We start from the raw sequence: 20,412 nt of genomic DNA on the forward strand, positions 1-20,412 counted from the left end.
TATTGCGTTTTGAGAAAATCCTAGAGGAGGGGGGCACTCCCTTATTTGGCCTAAAGGGGTATGTTATGGCAAGGGGTATCGATTTCACCATTTAGCGTCTTGAACATGTACAGGGCGTCTTTCTGGACCGGAAACCTTGTGTGTGAACGTTGGCAGTGTTTACATGTGTGGCACTAACATTTTTATCAATCTAATTCTATATGCCAGTTGTAACAAAAAATACTTTCTGTGTGTGAAATGAAAAACAAGACAGACAAAAAACGCAGAATACAAGCAAGCTAGATATAAATGAATTTTTTATTTGTACCAGGAGCCCATGTTGTACACATTGTCTATTTTTCTGTCGGCTGTAATCACTGTCTTTTTTATGCTGGCTCTCTAATTTTTTTTGCTACTCAACGTGGAAATTCAGAGTGATATATTTGGGATGCACTTGTAATCGGGATCACGTACGAATCTTCTCACATCGCCAGGAAGACCTGAGGGCGAGGTAAACTCGTACCCAGATCTCAGTCGGTTCGGGAATGTCGAAATGACTGAACGTGGGAGACTTGGGTACGAGATTAGGGGCGAGGTTGCATGCAGGGTCTGGGAGTGAAATTGGGAGAGCGGGTGCCTTGTTGCTAGAAAGCCGGCAGTTGGCTAGGAAAGTCAGCCAGCTGGCTGGGATAATTAGTTGGCTGGCAAGTTGGTTGGCTGGCTGGCAGGCTGGCTGGCATGAGTCAGCTGGCTGGCGGGCTGGCTGCCCCTTAAAAGGGTGAGCTGGCAGGAAAGAACAGCTTTTTTCCTCCCAGCTCACTGTAAAATTAATCACATGGATTCCAGAATAGTATAATAGCTATTTTCTGATCAAAATGGGCATTTTTGGCGATTTGGGTCGTTTTGTCCTCCTGACGTATGAAAATTGTTATTTTAATAAGCACCTTTGAAGGCGAGAGAACGGCTTGAACAATGGCAGGAAGCCACTTTGATCAAAGGCTACCGGCACTGAATGGGAACGTGTGCAGTAGGTGGTTCTTGTTTAAAAATAATAATCATTAAGATAATAAAACCTCGTTTGCCCTTTTGGTAATTCATTAAAAAAAATTCTCACCTTGAAATTAGGTCATGATACTCCGCAATTTGGTTATATCTCTGATATAGAAGTTTGTGTTTTCGGCAGAACTGTTGTCCTGAAGCATTGGTGGATTAAATTAAATTTTACTACATATGAAAATTTTTATTTAAATAAACTTCTTTAAATGCGAGAGAATGGCTGTATGGCCTTCCCAAAGAGCAAATAGCTAAGTTACAACGCGTGCAAAATGCTGCCGCCAGATTAATTACTCTACGAATTACACTGGCTACCAGTACTAGCGCGCATACATTTTAAGATTCTATTATTAGCTTTCAAAGCCATTCATGGCCTCGCACCTGCATACATTAGTAATCTTCTAGTTATCAAATGCAAGTCCTCGTATAATCTTAGATCCAACTCAGGCATTTTATTAGAGCCACCTAGTAGGGGTAAGATGCTGGCAACCTTGGGTGAGCGTGCAGCCGCATCTGTGGAACGAGAGTTCCCATTACAATTACGAACTATTAGATCTAAAGAAACTTTTAAGAATTCCTATAAGACTTTTCTTTTTAAGAAATCATTTCAGTAGTGGCTCAATTTTATGTAACCAACCAGAATTGTATTGACCGCCGACCGGTTAGCTCAGTTGATTGAGCATCGGACTGGTCGTGGGTTCAAACCCCGGCCGGACCAACACTCAGGATCTTTAAATAACTGAGGAGAAAGTGCTGCCTTTGTAATGAAATCTGCAAATCGTTAGATTTCTAGTCTTCTTGGATAAGAACGATAAACCGTAGGCCCCGTCTCACAGCACTTCAATGTTCATAACCCTGTGGGACGTTAATGAACCCAGACACTAATCGCAAAGAGTAGGGGATGGAGTTCCCGGTGTGCTGGTCTGGTCTTTGTGCTGTTTCATGATTTCATGGGTTGGGTGGGTAGGATGAGGTCGCTAATGGACATATGCTGATGTAAACCGCATTTGAATATATATGAATAGAAAATGCGGTATATAAATGCATTAGCATTACCATTATTGTAAACCATTATATTTGTATTGGTTGACATTTTAATATCCGTAATTAGAATTAGAGATGTTGTTATTAGTATTTTTGATTGTAAAGAGCTATTGATCTGTGTTTGTAAATAGCGCTCTAAAAGTAAAAAATTATTATTATTATTATTATTATTATTATTATTATCATTATTATTATTATTATTATTATTATTATTATTATAAACGGCTTGAACAATGGCAGGAAACTTATTAAAGCGAAGGATGAATGAATTGATCTTTCAGATGTTTTAGAAGCCTGTCACCTTGCTCCAAACATCATCAGCAATTTAAGAAGATTTCTTTGTAAAAATCAAACAAAGTGGGAAGTGAAAATGTTTGTCCCCAACGTCCCCACTTTATTGTTGTCATGGTAACATCAGATGTTTGTCGGCACCACAAACGCCAATTTTGAACTCAGAAGCTGCTGTGAAAAGTGCCAAATGTAAGACATCATTTCTTCAGTCTATTATTTCACTACAGCTTAAGACTTACACCAAAGTTAAAACACTTATTCAACTGTTACAAAAATGTATGTGGCTTTCGTCTCATCATTTGTAAATAAATGAAATGAATGAATTGATCTTTCATCGTCTTTTAGAAGCCTGTGCACCTTGCTCCAAAACAAATGTCTGACATCATCAGCCATTTTCCATGATTTTCGTACTGAGACTATTTTTTCACCAAATACAGTGAAAATGAATTTCTCCCTTAAATAATTGGATGTTTATAAATGTTTGTAGACTTAAAGAACATAGAAAGAGAATGACTTGAAAAATCGCAGGGAACGTATTAAAGCGAAAAATAAATGAATCGATCTTTTATCGTGTTTTAGAAGCCTGTGTTCCTTGTTCCAAAACAAATGTCTCACATCATCAGCTATTTCAGTTCTGAGAATATTTTTCCACCATATACAGCTGTGTATTTGAATTTCTTCCTTTAAAAATTGAATGTTTGTAAACAATGCTCATTGCTTGTCGTCAACTCTCGTGTAAGCCGACAAGATCTTCTTAAACGAGAACCTTCACTCGTATAGGAAAACTTCGTGAATTTGGCAAACGGGATTCGGAGAGATGACGAATTATTGAGTGTCTGGTCAATGGATGGATCAATATATTTCAAGACCTGGGTAAGCCGGTCAGAATTAATGAGGTTTAAAAGTCCAATTGTCTGGGCAAGGAGGACAAAAACTAAAACTTACATTTGGGAGAGGAACAAAAAACGCAAAGCTCGAAGAAGAAGAAGAAGAAGAAGAAGAAGAAGAAGAAGAAGAAGAAGAAGAAGAAGAAGAAGAAGAAGAAGAAGAAGAAGAAGAAGAAGGAGAAGAAGAAGGGAAACACTCATAAATTGCTTTAATTTACTTTTTCGCATAATTTTACTTTTGTTTGCTTTTGTTTTATTTTTTAATTTGCATATAAATACGATTTACTCTCTAAACGTAAGGAGAATAAGAGATCAAGCCAAACGGAGGAGCATTTTTCTATATCTCAAAGATCAAAAATCAAAAATTTATTTCTTACAAGATACTTACTCTCAACCAGGAGATTAAATTATTTGGAAAAAGGAGTTGGGAGGTGAAATTTTATTATCTTACGAAACCAGGCATAGTAAAGGTGTTAGCAATAGTTTACACCCTACGGTACAAGATAGGATCAATTACTCATTCAGTGACAAAGCTGGAAGAATTGTGCTAATTACTTGTGTTCTGAATTATCACTGATGAATATAGCCAGAATATGAATCGCCAAAATGAACAATTAGAATTCTTACAAAACTTAAACAATTGCCCATTATTAGTTACCTTATAATGCCCGGTTACTTCTTTTATAATAGCTTAGTGCTACCTATTTTTGATTATTTAACAAATCGACGGCAGTTTTCTATGGTCTATACTCTTATAGACCATAAAATGACGACAAAAAATGTTCAAAACTCAAGTGGAACCACGAGCCGCAGGCGAGTGGTTTCACTGCCAAGTTTTGGACATTTTATGGCGTCATTTTATGGTCTATAAGAGTATAGACCATAGAAAACTGCCGTCGATTTGTTTTTTACAATAACATGGAAAAAGTACGAGCGGAACTGGCTATTTTTTTCGTTGAGAAAGCGCGCACGTTACATCTGACGTCATTTTTACTGTCTGTACTCTTATAGACAATAGCTACGAGCCAATCAGCGCGCGGGAATTTGGACAGTTATTGTAAAAACTAATTTAGTCTGGGGTGACAAGGACAATGTCTCATTTATGACGGAATTTCAAATTCTGCAAAACAAAGCAGCTAAGTTGATATTAGATAGATCACCTCACTTTTCATCCACTGATGCATTAACAGTCTTGAGATGGCTGAATCTTGAAGAACGTAGGAAATGTCATCGATGTATATATGCATACAAGTGTATTAATGGCCAACTTAATCATTCTTTGGATATTGTAAGAAAGAGTGATATGCACTCCTACAATATGCGCAAATAACGATACTATCAAGCTCCCCAAAATCAAATATAATTGGGGAAAACATCGTTCGCGGTACCACTGTTTCAAAGACTTTAATGAGTTAGAGAGAACTGTAAGAAACTCAGCAAGTTTTCCAATTTTTAAGAAGTGTCTTTTTTCTGCTTTTTATAATTAAGTATTTGTTTTTAATCCTTGCAGTGTGTATGTTGTAATTATTTTTATATCTCGATGTTAGCTTAAATTTTTTATATTTTAATTGTATCATATATATCGATTTTAGCTTAAATTTTTTATATTTTAATTGCATCATATAATATACATCTACAAGAGCATCCTCTCTTGACATCTAGTAATAGGACCTCTATGTAAACCACTCTTGTGATGGAGCATCCTATTAAAAGATTGTTATTATTATTAATAGGCCATTTTACAGTTGTGTGTTTAGTGGCATGGTCTTGAATTGGAAGCGAGGCTAGGGTTGCCCTTGTTTCGGTACAGACCTCATTGCTTTTCACATGTAAATGCAAATAGTTAGCACAAGAACAGTATGATCTACGTACGAAAAGCAGTGTGGTTTGTATCAAAACAAGGTCACCCCCAGCCTCGCTGAGAATCCAAGGCCAGGTCACTTCACACACATTAAATGGCCTATTGATAAGTCAGAAATTTCCACGCTTATTGCAGGGGGTGACTGGAATTGCACCCTATCAACGATAGATAAAATTGGTGGCGCAATTTGGTAACCAACGAATCAGCTGACGAATTATCGAAACCTGATATTGAAAGCTATGGGCGCTTTTGATCTTGTAGATATTAAAAGATTATGCCACTCGAGGGTACGAAAATACTCTTATGAATCATCGAGAAATTTCAATTTCTTAGTCTTGGACAACTGAAAAGTCTAGATGACCCGGACTTTGGAAATTCAACAACAATTTACTGAAGGATGAACATTATGTGGAAAAAATCCGTGAAATAACTCCCGCACACGCGCTTTTTACTCCGATTTCGAAGCCGCACGCCTTCTTTGGGAAATGTTAAAAAGAAATCGTAAGCGATAACTGATAGAAAATTGGAAATTTCGAGATAGCTTGAAATTGCGGACCGCAAAATTTTGCGACCGACAATTTTAACTCTCCCGACATCGTGCGCATCCAAAAGGAGTGAAGATCTCAAAACGGAACTCCGATCTATTTACAAGGAGAAAGGGAGGGCGGCTATTTTTTAGATCCAAATGTTGCTAGGTCGAAAAAGGCGAAAGTCCAACAAATTACTTTTTCAATCTGAAGAAAAGAAACTGCAAAAGAAAGACCATCACTGAACTGCGAATAGAAGGTGAAACAATAACAAACAACGAGAGGCAGATCTTAGAAGCTATCGAAAAGTGTTTTATACAATGAACTGTGTTAAACTCGCGTTTTGATTGGTCTAGAGTAGTGTGTGATTAGAGTATAGACGCACGATTGACGTCATCGAGTGGTGTGACCGGCGCACGTGATCAGAGTCTAGAGTCCAGCCAGAGCGACTGGTCAACAAAGTTTTGCAAACTGTTTTTGCGAGTAGCGGACAAACACAGGCAAATTTTCTCAGGAAAGGAAAACTGTTCAATAAAAAATTGGACAAAGACCGTTGAGAGTGACCTCAACGAGGATAGGAAAGCTAGAACTTTGTTGTGACGTGAAAAGGAAGCAAATATTTGTCGAAATATGTCGCCGATAGAAATCCGGTAATGGCGAGTAATCGATTAGAAATCGCAGTGAAGCGACTTACATGCTGTAATATTTTGAGGTCAGGATTTTCCTTCTAGAATAAAGGTTAGTTTCGAAAATACAGTCGAACCTGTATATAACGGCCACCCTCGGGACTTGAGTAACTGGCCGCTTAATACAGGTGGTCGCTTAATACAGGATCACTAAAAATACTCACCGGGTGTGGTCTAATGTCAATTTTAATGGCATATCATACAAAAACACTTCATGCAAGGAAACAATAGGACAATCAACACTCTTTTAAGTGATCAATACTTTAAACAAAGTTCAGTGCCAACTTGTAACTTAACGGTATAATATACGTAACATTGTGTTAAAGTACTATACAATAAATTGCACTCTACTCTCCTACGGTATACAGTGCCCTATTTCTATGACTTACAGTTCACAACAAAATATCTCATTCCGTCATTTCATAGTTGTTACGCTCAACGTTCAATGTCACATGGCTAAAGAACAAGCTAATTAAAGAGGAATTTCGTGCTAAAGAGTGCAGCATATTCAAAACAAACTTTTTTTAGCGTTCGTGATATGGTACTGTACTTCAGCACATTGCGGACATCTTAAAAGCATTAACTATATTAAACGGCCGAGTGTCAGCTTACAGTAGCTTTGTACATGTTATTTCTTTAAAGTGATACTGGATCGCATTTTAAACACAATAAAATACCACATAAAATAACATATGGCTTAGTTTCCAATCAAGGATGGCCGCTTAATATAGGTAAAAATAACAAAGAAAGACAAACATTGGACTGCTACAGGGTGGCCGCGGCCGCTTAATAGAGTTGGCCGCCTAATACAGGTAACAAATACGGCGTTTGTATGAGCAAACAATCGGGACTTTAAAAACTGGCCGCTTAATAGAGGGTGGCCGCTTAATAGAGGGCCGTTATATACAGGTTCGACTGTATTGTTAGTGAAATTCTTTCGTATTATACTCTAATTTAGAAGATCACAATTGCATGTGTGTAGTAGTCCAAAACTGAGTTTGCTGGAAAGTTTTTGACTCAGCTCAGGCAACGCGATGCTCACTTACGAAATGTGTTGAAATGTCTTGGTTATTGTATAAAACAAATAGATTCCATTTTGCGGTGGGTCTGTACTCTGATAACGCACAGAGGACGTCAAAACGTGGTGAGAAAATCAGTCACGCTACTCGTCTGCGGCTCGTAGCGTACTTCTTTGTTCTCACCACGTTTTGACGTCATCTGTGCGTTATCAGAGTACAGACGCACGGCAAAATGGAATCTATTTGTTAAATAACGAATTATACGCATCAGTATGCTTTATTGGTTGCATACTCTGAAGATTGGCTGGATGACGTTTTTAATGAGCTCAACACTATAAAAACGATAAAAAATTGACTTTTCCTATGATTTCTTCGACCAGTTTGATCTTGGCGATATCAATGAAGCTGAGTGTATTGCCAAATTTCGTTTTGAGAAGCGACACATTCTGCTACTAGAAGTGGTGCTACAGATCACGATTTTAATGAAATGCAGCTAGAGATCGTCTTCTCTGGAACGGAAGGACTCTGTATGTTCCTGAAAAAGCTTGCTTACCCTTGTAAATATTCAGACCTCTTTGATCGTTTCGGCAGACGAGTTCCTGTCCTAAGCAAGATTACCATATATAGACATAGACCACATATACGGGACCCATCATCACAATATTACTAACTGGAATGATGATATTCTGAACCCTATTGCCTTGCAAACATAAGCAGATGCAATTTCAGCAAAAGGAACACCTTTAGCAATCTGCTCTGGATTTGTAGATGGAACAGTGGGACCAGTTTCTAAATCCGCAGAATGCTAACGAGTGATGTATAACAGACAAAAGAAAGTTCATGGCATCAAGTTTCAATCAATTGCATTAGCAAATGATTGGTAACATGTATGGCCCAGTCGGTAACTGACGATTTAGCAACCATCTGATGATATCTAACAAGACTGGAAGGCTTAAAACCTTTGTAAGGTAAGGAGGAGGGAGGGGGGGGGGGGAGGTAAATTTGAGGCACTTGTGTAATTCTTTTATTTTAGGGTAAGTTTTAGTGAAGTTTCAGTAAGCTTATCTCACGGAGAAAAGATTTTGTTTCTTGACATTAGAAGGCTTTCTAAGAGCATTTCTTTTGAAATCATCTCCATTTTCACTCCGCATCAACCCATTTTTATATGCCTGTAGAGAAGAAATGTTCCTTTGAAAAACAGAGGGACAATAACATTGATTTTCCTTGAAGTGTTTTATGTTTGCTTAAAAGCAATATGAGAACAACTTTCCTTTCCCAAGCTGGATTTTATGTATGAAGAGGAGGGGTGGGGGGGGGGGGGGGGGGGGAAGGGGGTCGGTTAAGCCTACAAGCAGCAGAAGATTCATTGGGAGAAATAGTAGTATCTGATAACCTCCCCAGTAAGTGGATCTCAATGGTCCATGTGGGTTTCAACACACCCACTGCACCTTCCTACTGACAGGCAACATCATAACATTTGTCTTCCACGTCCATACCCACTGTGAGGAAGGAAGAAAACATGGTGCAAGCATCTTAACAGAATATGGGCTTTTGAGGCAACTACAACAGAATGCACTGTCACCTGCTGGCCAGCCTATGTGTATCTATGGCGACCCTGCATACCCACTGAGGGTACATTTGCAGGGTCGGTTCAAGAATGCCCACTTAACTCCTCAGATGCAGCAGTTTAATAAGTGTATGAGTGACGAGTTTCTGAGTGAAGGGTTTCTAAGAGTTTCTGTTGAATGGCTATTTAATGACAACATAAATTATTTTAAGTTCATGGATTAAAAAAAACTCAAGGCTGGTTTAAGTAGTGTACTAGGGAAAAATGTAAATTGTATCAGCAATTCGTCAATGCTCTTACAGGCCTATAAGGCAAGGCTCCAAGGCTGAAAGACTATTTTGCATAAATTTGAAGACTGAATTCATGTAATGTAAAGTATGGTTCAATCAACAACCACTTTCTTCCAACAAGTAACAAGCAAGTAACCAAACTGTAAAGAAGATACCATTAATTTGTTGAGTTAGTAAACAGATGGAAAACATCGAAAGTCCCTTGTCATACATGTTCTCTTCCATCTATCATATAACTGAATATCTTGGTTCAAAAAACATAATTTAAAATTGATTTAATTTTAAATTTTTGATTTCTGCTTTATAAGAAAACAAACAAGTGCAAAAACCAGATAACTCATAACTTGCAATAAAAAAACTTTAACTGAACAAATCTCAACCTTCTGAATTTGATTCAGCCCTACTTTTTAGCAACTGTTTCCACAATTGCCAACATAGTTTGGTTTGCTGCTGACTTTGTTACATAATAGCTGCTAACATATCTTGCATCTGCTGTCATTGATTGACATGTTGTAGTTGCATTTGTTGCAAAATATTATTTTGCTGATCTACAATTTTCTTCTGTTCAGATCTCCTTTGGGTCAGTTCTTCTTGCTTTATCTTAGTGTCTGTTTCCAATTTCTTTCTCATAAAGTCAAGGGTGTCTGACCCACTAGGTCTTGCTTTCTTCTTCTTTTTCTGTCCTAAAGTTGACTCCCCAGTAGCTTCTTTGCGCTTCTTTGTTTCTCCACGTGTTTCCAAAGCCTAAAATCTGATTTTTTTTCTGCATTTGCTTTGTCTTGCAAATTGCAATTCATTTTCTTTTTTTACCTGATTCCTCAATTAGATCTAACCCTACTTGAGCTGCTCATTCTCCTTAGTACTTTCCTTGCCCGAACTTTTGTTTCAAAGCAGTGGGGACTTAATTAAGTGGAAAAAATACGACTAAACGATTAACTGAGTTTCAAGCTAAAAACACTGCAACATTTCTAGGAAGCCATAAAAATCAACAAACCAACCTGTGAGGATGTGATTCCTCAAACAAAGCACAGATATGTTTCCTTGCAGGTATGACTACTTGAAGATTACTTTAATGATACAAAGCTGTCGTTTGGAAAGAACTGCGGTAAGAAATTGAGACTGCGAAGGAGGTTGAAGTGACTGAGGACTTTACACTCATGACATTCCACTCAGACTCTTATAAAGAAACTGTTCCATATCAAGGACAGCGGATCAAATTGACATATGACATTCCAGTCAGACTATTCTGAAGAAATGAAAGGATTTCGGATACTTTTCCACATCAAGCGTAAAAGATCAAATTCGAAAACTATAGGAATTGTTTCAAACCAACTTCACATATTTGGAGACCATGCAGTCATATAACATTCCACTCAGACTCTGGTGTCGAAATGAACGGATTCCGAATAATTTTACATATCAAGGGCAGGGGATCAAATTCGACAACAATAGCTATGGTTTTTAAGAGATTTTCCATACGTGGTCATCGAAGTGAAGAGACAAGAGCCACCAAAATGTTCGCTTTAGCGAAACTGGATTTGAATCACCAAATTCTCCTGTTTTAAAGAGAGCATCTTCTTCATCGTCTACGAGTGCCGTGGCAGCTTACGGTTTGTTACCTTTACCGTGTTCATGAACAAGCGACCTGCGTTGAAAACCATACATGGTATCTGGTTCGTATTCTTCTCCGTTTTTCTTGCAGATATTCATGAAAAACTTGCCCTAGAGGTGGTCAAGTTCGGACGCAGGTAAGCTTTCGGCATTTTCACTCATGCCAATTGTTTTCATGTAGCGAGAAACTAGTGTTCATGTCACTCGTAGTCTTCTTTGTAGTGTTGGCACTTTTCTAGTTGTTTAATAAAAACTTCAATTTCTTCCCTGCTCTCGCTTATACGGCTTGTATTGCTCGTCTCATCGAAGTCTTCTCCAGGAAAATAAAACTCACTTGGCGAGTGTTCGAATTCTTCGTCGTTTTCAATGTTGTCATGATCAGTGAAACTCAATCTTATATAGGAAAAGTAACTTTTCAAAACGCATTTGTTTTTACTTTTTCTGTTTCTTGCGGCTTTGAATTTCCCGGGAATGAAAAGAAAATACACAAACGGACCGTTTTTGTCCCTACTATTTCTTAAATATAATATGATACCAAGCAGACAAATTCTGGTTCTCTCTCGTTTATTTTATTTTAAACAGCGTAGCGTTACATGAAATCATTCATTATTTTATAGTTTACTGAATGCAAGGAACCTTGGTCTCCTACAAAAGATTATAATCACAATCAGTGTATTACAGTCCATATAATAGTTATTATACCTGCCACCTTGCGACTGTCAAATAGACACTGTCAAAGTTAGTGATAAAATAATCTCGTTTACGAAAAAAGCAAATGCGAAATATACCTTACTAGTTAATTCTAAGATTGGAACAGTTTTTGATAATAAATTAAAATTAAACGCGTCGCCGATGCAATAGTGTTTTCTCTCTCATTTAACTTATTGTCTATATATTAATTTGATGATTAACAGCGTTGCCTTATATGAAACCAAGTGCTATATTATATCTTAGTGAATGCATGCAATACATCTTGGTCTTCTACAAAAGATTAATAATCTCAATCGGTGTATCACAGTCCATATAAGAGTCTCTACCTGCCATCTTATGACTCTCATATAAGCAACCGTAAAGGTAAGAGATTATAAGATCCTTTCACGAAAAAAGCAATTGCAAAATATATGTAACTAATTAATTCTAAGAAAGAGATTTTCTGCCGAACTATCATGATTCAACACGTCATCTATTCCAAAAACTGTTTCCCTCTAATTAATTTTATTACCTATAATTAATTTGTAAATAAACAGCGTTGCCTTATATGAAACCATTAACTATTTTATTTTGTAGTGATTACATGTAATACATATTGGTCCCCTACAAAAGATTATAATCACAATCAGTGTAGTATAACAGTCCACATAAGAGTTATTACTGTCAAATAAACACTGCCAAAGTTAGTGATTACATAATCTCTTTTACGAAAAAAGCCAATGCAAATTAAACTTTTCTAGTTAATTCTTAGCAGAGAGAGACAGTTATTGGTAAGCAATCAGAATTCATTACGTCATTGATTAAATACTCCGTTTCTCTCTCGTTTACTTTATTACCTATAATTAATTTGATGATTAACAGCGTTGCGTTTTATGAAACTAAGTACTATTAATATCATATCCTATTTGATTTCACGCAATACATCTTGGTCTTCTACAAAAGATTTATAATCTCAATCGGTGTATCATAGTCCATATAAGAGTCTTTACCTGCCATCTTACGACTCTCATATAACCAACCGTAAAGGTAAGAGATTATAAAATCCTTTTACGAAAAAAGCAAATGCAAAATATATGTATCTAGTTAATTCTTAGACAGAGAGAGAGAGTTGCTGAGCTATAAGAATCAACACGTCTTCTCTTCCAAAAACTGCGTTTGTCTCTCATTTATTTTATTACTTATCATTAATTTGTAGATTAACAGCGTTGCCTTATATGAAACCATTAACTATCTTATCTCGTAGTAATTGCACGTAATACATATCGGTCCCCTACAAAAGATTATAATCACAATCAGTGTGTTACAGTCGATATAAGAGTTATTATACGGAATCAGAATTCATTATGTCACCTATAAGATACTTTTCTCTCTCGTTTATTTTATTACCTATAATTAATATGACTATTAACAGCGTTGCCTTTTATGAAACCAAGTGCTATGTAAAGTCTTAGGGATTGCATGGAATACAATTTGGTCTTCTACAAAAGATTCTTTGAGCTCAATTGCGGTGTATCACAGTCCATATAAGAGTCTATACCTGCCATCTTATGACTCTCATATAAGCACCGTCAAAGTGAGAAATTAAAAAATCCTTTTACGAAAAAAGCAAATGCAAAATATATGTAACTAGTTAATTCTAAGAGAGAGAGAGAGTTTCGTGCTGAGCTATAAGGATCATCACGTCTTCTATTCCAAAAACTGCGTTAGTCTCTCATTTATTTTATTATTTATCATTAATCTGTAGATTAACAGCGTTGCCTTATATGAAACCATTGACTATCTTATCTTGTAGTAATTGCACGTAATACATATTGGTTCCCTACAAAAGCTTATAATCACGATCAGTGTGTTGCAGTCGATATAAGAGTTATTATACCTGCCACCTTACGACTGTCAAATAAACACTGTCAAAGTTAGTGATTATATAATCTCTTTTACGAAAAAGCAAATGCGAAATCTATTTTACTAGTTAATTATAAGAAGAGAGAGACAGTGTTTGGTAAGCGATCAGAATCCATTACTTCACTAATGAAATAGCCCAATTTTTTTCCGTTTATGTTATTGCCTATAATTAATTTGAAGATTAACAGCGTTGCCTTACATGAAACCACGTGCTATATCACATACTACTGATTGCATTCAATGTATCTTTGTCTCCTACAAAATATTTATTATAACAATAGGTCGTGATTATATAACCCTTTTTAGAAAAAAAGCAAAAGCCTAAGATATGTTATTATAGTAGTTAATTCTTAGAGAGAGATTTTTTGATTAGCTTAGTAGTTAACTGATGCTGATTCCGCCTTTAGCATCTCCTGTTTTCTCCATCTCAGGTTGTGCTGCTTCTAGCGCTTCAGCTGCATCTTTCACTTCAGCATTGCCTGGTTTTAATCCTTCAGCTTGTAGTGCTTTCGACGCTTCAGTACGCGTTGCGTTCTCTACTTCAGCATCTGTTTCTTTTTCGGTCTCAATACCTGCTGCCTCAGCTACTCCAGAATCTGATGATTCCACCTCTTCCGTTTCCTCAGCATCTGCTGCTTCTTCACCTTCTGCTTTTGCCTCTGCTACTTTCTTCAGTTCATCTTCCAGCGGTTCGGCTCTTTCAGAACTAGCTACTTTCGCTATTGCAACATCGGTTTCGTTCCCCACCTCAAAAGCTGCTTCCTCAACCACTTCAGCGTCTGATCCTTCTACCACGTCAGTATCTTCTGCTTGGTCTACTGCCTCCAGCATTTGATATTTCAGTGTTTCTTCATCTTTTTCTTCCGTCTTGTCAGTTCTTGCTACTTTCACCATCTCAGCTTCCAGCGCTTCCGTCGTCTCAGCACCATCTTCTCTCGCCACTAACTCAATAGTTTCGGCCTCAGACACTTCTTTATCAGATGCTTCCACCATATTAGTTTTCATTGCCTCTGTTGTTTCAGCATCTGCTGCTTCAAACATTTCAGTTGCCGCTCCTTCCTTGGTTTCTTCCTCGAAGGCTTCAAAGTCCTTAGCTTTGGCTACTTCCATAATTTCAGCATCCACTGCTTCTGTATTTTTAAAATCTGTTGTTATCAGCTCGTCAGCAGGTACTGGTCCTGAAACTTCACCACCAACTCTCTCCGTTACTTCTTTATCTGCTTCCTTTGTCGCTACGACGTCAGCCTTCTCAGCTTCTGCTCCCTGCACCGCATCAGCTCTAGCTTCCGCTCCACCTTCAGCATCTCTTCCCTTCCCAAATTCTGCAAGCGATGTCTCTGTCACCTCGTATTCTGCGGGCACTAACAGCTCATCCTCTAGGTCCTTCACCAATTCATCATCTGTTGCCTCAGTCTCCGTAGTACCTGTTTCTTCCGTTCCTGATGCTTTTGACAATTCATGATCTCCTGTCTCCATAACACCTTTAAATGCTGCTTCTGCAACTCCAGTTTCTTCTTCTTGTCCCACGTCAGTTTCAGCTACTCTTGCCTTCTTAGCATCTGCATTTTCAACGTCTTCCGCTGTCGTCACTTTAGCGTCCCCTGTTTTGCCCAGATCAGCATCTCCTATTTCAGCCAAATGATCATATCCTGCTACTGCCAGTTCTTTTTCTGTTACCTCTTTCAGAACTTTCGTCACGTCGGGATGTAATTTTTTGACCAATACAGCATCTGCTGCCTCAACAACTTCATCATCTGCTGGTTTCGCCAATTTTACATGTGCTGCTCTCATCATTTCAGATTTTGCTTCTTCCCCCACCTCAGCGTATCCTCTTTCTTTCAGATGACCAAACAATGCCTGTTCCACTTCAACTTTTACAGCTTCTGAGAACACAGCTTCCGTTTCTTTCACCACTTCACCTTTTGCCGCATTCGCCACATTAAGTTTCGCCTTTTCTCTCCCCACTGCTTTATCCATTTTCCCCATTAAAGCACCTGTTGTTTCTGGTAGCTCAGCATGCGCAACAGATGTCACCTTTTTTTCCGCCGATGAAAACACTTCAGCTTCTGTTGTCTCGGCCGTCTGCGCCCGAACGCCTTCTAATACATCAGCATCTTCTGTTCCCATCACCTGAGCATCCACTCCTTTCGGTACTCCGGCACCCGCTTCACCTGCCAATTCCGCATCTTCTTCTTCTTCTTCTTCTTCTTCTTCTTCTTCTTCTTCTTCTTCTTCTTCTTCTTCTTCTTCTTCTTCTTCTTCTTCTTCTTCTTCTTCTTCTTCTTCTTCTTCTTCTTCTTCTTCTTCTGCCAGTGGTGCAAGTTTAGGTTCTGGTGTCTCCTCATCACATGAAACTTCATTCACTGCAGCTGCTACCTCGGTCACCTTACCATGAGTCGTGACCATTGTGGTTTCCTTCAAATCCACTTTTTCTTCTTCTTCTTCTTCTTCTTCTTCTTCTTCTTCTTCTTCTTCTTCTTCTTCTTCTTCTTCTTCTGCCAGTGGTGCAAGTTTAGGTTCTGGTGTCTCCTCATCACATGAAACTTTATTTACTGCAGCTGCTGCCGCACCCGCTTCACCTGCCAATTCCGCATCTGCCCCTGTCACCAATTTAGAATCTGCTGCCTCTGTAAGTTTTACATTCGTCGTGACCATTGTGGTTTCCTCCAAATCCACTTCCTCTTCTTCTTCCTCTTCTTCTTTTTCTTCTTCGTCTTCTTCTTCTTCTTCTTCTTCTTCTTCTCCTTCTTCTTCTTCTTCTTCTTCTTCTTCTTCTTCTTCTTCTTCTTCTTCTTCTTCTTCTTCTTCTTCTTCTTCTTCTTCTTCTTCTTCTTCTGCCAGTGGTGCAAGTTTAGCTTCTGGTGTGTCCTCATCACAAGAAACTTTATTTACTGCAGCTGCTGCCTCTGTCACCTTATTATGAGTCGTGACCATTGTGGATTCCTCCAAATCCACTTCTTCTTCTTCTGCCAATGGTGCAAGTTTAGGTTCTGGTGTCTCCTCATCACAGGCAACTTTATTCACTGCAGCTGATACTTCTGTCACCTTATCATTAGTCGTGACCATTGTGGTTTCCTCCAAATCCACTTCTTCCTCTTTTGCCAGTGGTGCAAGTTTAGCTTCTGGTGTCTCCTTATCACAAGCAACTTTATTCACTGCAACGGCTGCCTCTGTCACCTTATCATGAGTCGTGACCATTGTGGTTTCCTCCAAATCCACTTCTTCTTCTGCCAGTGGTGCAAATTTAGCTTCTGGTGTTTCCTCATCACAGGCAACTTTATTCACTGTAGCTGCTCCCTCTGTTACCTTACCATACGTCGTGACAATTGTGATTTCCTCCAAATCCACTTCTTCTTCTTCTGCTAGTGGTGCAAGTTTAGTTTCTGCTGTCTCCTCATCATCAGCAACTTTATACACTGTAATAAGTTAAAGTTTTTTTTAAACAACTGCCACAGTAATTAAGATACTAGTAAGTAGCCAACGTAATGCATACTAAACTAAGGTCAATGCCAATCTTTAACATATGTTTGTCACGTCCTCAGTGCCCATTCTCCGAGCAAGATAAAAACGACGTATTCCAATTTATAAAACGTCTTGTGAGGTATATTCAGTATTCCATGATACAGAAGAAATTACCAAAGTGTCCTAAAGGAATAATTGAGCTTATAGTTGATATAGTGCACCTCCATCAGTTAAAACATTCCCAGATCTCAACACGCGCAGTAGGAAGGTGCTCTAGCTAACTACAGTAAAAGTACGTTTTTGTGTCATGCTTTCCTAGCTGAGCCCCACTCTCGCCCTTGGCGAGTCTTTTGGGATACAGATGGGCGGTAGCTTGATAAAAAGAAAGTTAAATTATTTTATCCATGCACATCATTGTGGTAAAGTAGGAAGTCGTTAACTCTGGAATGTTGTTCTTGCGTTGTGCACGTAAACTAAGAGTAAAGTACTTGCCTTAAACAGGAATGACAAAAATGAACAAAAAGAAATAAATGGGAATTTCAGTGGCATATCCACAGCAGATTGTTCTTTCATTTAGGGATTTTTGGCTGAGTTATAATTTTTAAATTTTACATTTTCAATAATTGCTCCCCATCAGTCTCCACACCACTTTTTCTTGGAAAATCGTTTTGTTAGAAAAAAGTAAAACAATGCTACATCAAGTTAGTTTATACTAGAGAAACCACAATACTCGTGTAATTTATAAGGTTTTAGATCTACTCTCTCAATGGACCGCCTCTTTAGAATAACGGTAATGTTAACGTAATATGTGAGATAAAGTTATTTACGTACCCTGTACGATTGACACCACTGGCTCCTCCATCTCATAATCTGCATAAGGAAAGATTATCGATGATCATTTACTACTGTTATCAAATACAAGGTGACTGCTGATCTTAATTTCAATTTCACCGACTAAACAAGTACGGCAGCATAGTGACTGCAGATTGTTAAATGATTGGTTCTTCCAATAATATCAGTTCAGCTACCAATTCACAGACGTTGTTTTTTTATAATTTATTTGCTTATTACTGATCAGTCGATTTGGCTTCATACCTACATGTTATTGTACATTCATGTACCGTACGTCATATTTTCATTGTTTTTGAACCAAGAGGATGTGAAACAATCCTCATAAGAGAGAAGGGAGATCATTTCATATTTACCTGAATCTGATGATGCATCACCTATCTCTTGATCTGCAATCAACAAAATAGTACAATTTTATAGCAAAACGTTTAAATGTTTAGTGTTTTTAATTTTTTTTTTTCAAAATGGACATCACTGGAAAATATTCTGTTACATGGGACAATCTCGTTTCTTTCCAGTCTTCGATTTACGTGGTAATTGCTTGTCGATCGTAAACAGTGCACAAAAGCAATGTACAAAAAATAGCCTTTAAGAGACGATATATTTTTGACTGTAATGCTTGGTAACGCAAAGGTAACATGCATCATATCAGCGCCTTCATCACCACTATTGTTCAATTTAAACAACTTTCTGGCCAAAAAAAATCTTTTGATCAAAATTCGCTTGCTTTTCTATGATTTAGGTTTAATTGGAATACAGGAAGTGTTACAAAAAGAAAAAGAAACAAAACAAATTAAATGTAATGTACCTTGCTCGGCAGGTGGATGAGCCAAAACATGCATCTCTATCATTTCCTGATCTTCTTCATCTATTGAAATATGAGCAAGTAGTAATAGGAGTGAAACTGATTGACTAAAAACGATAAAAATAAATTTTAAAAAACTACAAATAGGAATGTTAACCTAACCAAAATTGACCCAGGGAGGAATAACTGATCAATTTTTAGCAAGGCATCAATTGTAAGTATCATCAAAAGTAGTATACTTTTGCAAAGTAATGCCAAAACAAAAAAACAAAATGTCACCTTCATCACCGTCGTCTTCCTCACTACCCTCTTCTTCTTCTTCGTCTTCTTCTTCTATAGCAAGCAGCAAACAAACGTAATTTTAACTAAAGGCACACCTTATACGGGGGAGAAGTTTGTGGCTTAGAGAGCGAATAGAAAACTAAGCACGACAAAGATGCAAATTATAGTTCAATTTCAGTTAAGCCAAGAATTGACAATCTTTATCGCACTTTTTAAAGGACAACACTATAGTGTGTGGAACTTACAATCAAAACAGTTTGTCATTATTTGCTCTATTTCCACTAACTCTCAATACAAGTTAAACAAAACCTTTATACCTTCCTCATCACAGCAGGTGGATATTCCTCGGACATAGTTCCAAAGCTTTCGCAATTTGTTTTCAATGGTTCTTTGTGCCTGGGGTAGAAATCAATTTGTTTCAAATGTCTTTCTTTGTAAACTTCATTTGTTTTGCATCAGATAAAGACCATAATAATGCCACTGTCTTAGGGTAGGTAAAATGTTCACCATCCTAGAGACAGATGGATGGATAGATGGATGGATGGATGGATGGATGGATGGATGGATGGATGGATGCATATGGATGGAGGGATGGATGGGTGGATAGATAGATAGACATAATCTTTTATTTTCATACTGGATTTTATCAAATTAAAATAGTTAAACTATTAAAATTTGTTTTACATAAAATCGGTACATCGATATTTTGAATATTAACAAAAACTGAATGGATGGATGTACATCAATACACAGATGATCAACAACAACAACAATCGACGATGAACGTTTTATAACTATTTATTCTTTCGTATTTGTTTCAATTGCCACTTAATGGCTAATAGAATAAATTGCCTTTGAATTTTTCCGCTCCATTAAAGGTAAGTCACTTCGTGTACTGGTAATCACATGAATTCAAGTGCAACTTGGGATAAATCAGCACGAGTAAATTTTTCAAAGGCTTACCAAATTGCACGTGCCCGTAGGCCGGGTGCAATTTGTAGTCTTTTACGAGTGATGATTTATCCCAAATTACACGAGACAAATCGTGTGATTAATTGTTAATAATATAGATGCAAAAATTTGACTCTGGTTTCCTCTTATCGAGTTTATATCATATCATGGCTTACTGGTCCAGCCTACATCAACGTTATTGGTTGAAAAATGACAACCTTGATTGACATGCTAGCACTTGTGGAAACACACAGACCAAAAAGAAGAGGAAAGTGGTGCGACAAGCTGTCAAAACGTGTTTAATTAAATAAGTCAACTCGTTAAATGTTTGTTGTCGATTTTAATTGGGGCGAAATCGATCAATATTTTCAAAAAGTGAAGATTTTCGAAATATGAATCAGCTAGAAATACTGTCCTCGAGAAGCGGTGAGGCTGGCCGTGGCTTTCAGGAGCTGCTGTGTTTCCCATGTGTGACTTGACATTGGTGGAAATGATTTTTTTTCATGAAACACTGACGCTAATCATTCTGGCCAGACATTTAAACGCGATAAAGCTGCTTACACATGGAGGGTCTGGCCTGGTCTGATTAAAAATATTGCTGAGCTGGTGGTGCTACTATTAACCGAAGTGAAGTT

General features: G+C 37.7%; 1 protein-coding gene and 1 long non-coding RNA gene across 2 annotated transcripts in view; both read right to left on the reverse strand.

Moving 5' to 3' along the window:
* Positions 1-11,362: 11,362 nt before the first annotated feature.
* On the reverse strand, positions 11,363-12,844 carry LOC146462786 (uncharacterized). Its single transcript, XR_014857043.1, has 2 exons — positions 12,755-12,844; positions 11,363-11,846 (listed from the first exon to the last, which is right to left on the reverse strand). It is a non-coding gene; the product is annotated as an uncharacterized LOC146462786 (long non-coding RNA).
* A 93-nt stretch (positions 12,845-12,937) lies between these two features.
* Positions 12,938-20,412, reverse strand: part of LOC146462787 (uncharacterized) — a 225,045-nt gene continuing 217,570 nt past the window's right edge. The window contains exons 33-39 of the mRNA XM_085085071.1: positions 19,144-19,222; positions 18,824-18,877; positions 18,548-18,607; positions 18,096-18,128; positions 17,722-17,760; positions 16,597-16,844; positions 12,938-14,085 (exon numbers count right to left, since the gene is read on the reverse strand). Of these exons, the coding sequence (XP_084941197.1) occupies positions 13,810-14,085; positions 16,597-16,844; positions 17,722-17,760; positions 18,096-18,128; positions 18,548-18,607; positions 18,824-18,877; positions 19,144-19,222 (789 nt within the window). The 3' untranslated portion in view covers positions 12,938-13,809. The remainder of the gene's footprint in view (positions 14,086-16,596; positions 16,845-17,721; positions 17,761-18,095; positions 18,129-18,547; positions 18,608-18,823; positions 18,878-19,143; positions 19,223-20,412) is intronic.

This window comes from Pavona decussata, unplaced genomic scaffold, assembly GCF_977016875.1.
Source record: "Pavona decussata unplaced genomic scaffold, jaPavDecu1.1 SCAFFOLD_184, whole genome shotgun sequence".
In the NCBI taxonomy this organism is placed as follows: Eukaryota; Metazoa; Cnidaria; class Anthozoa; order Scleractinia; family Agariciidae; genus Pavona; species Pavona decussata.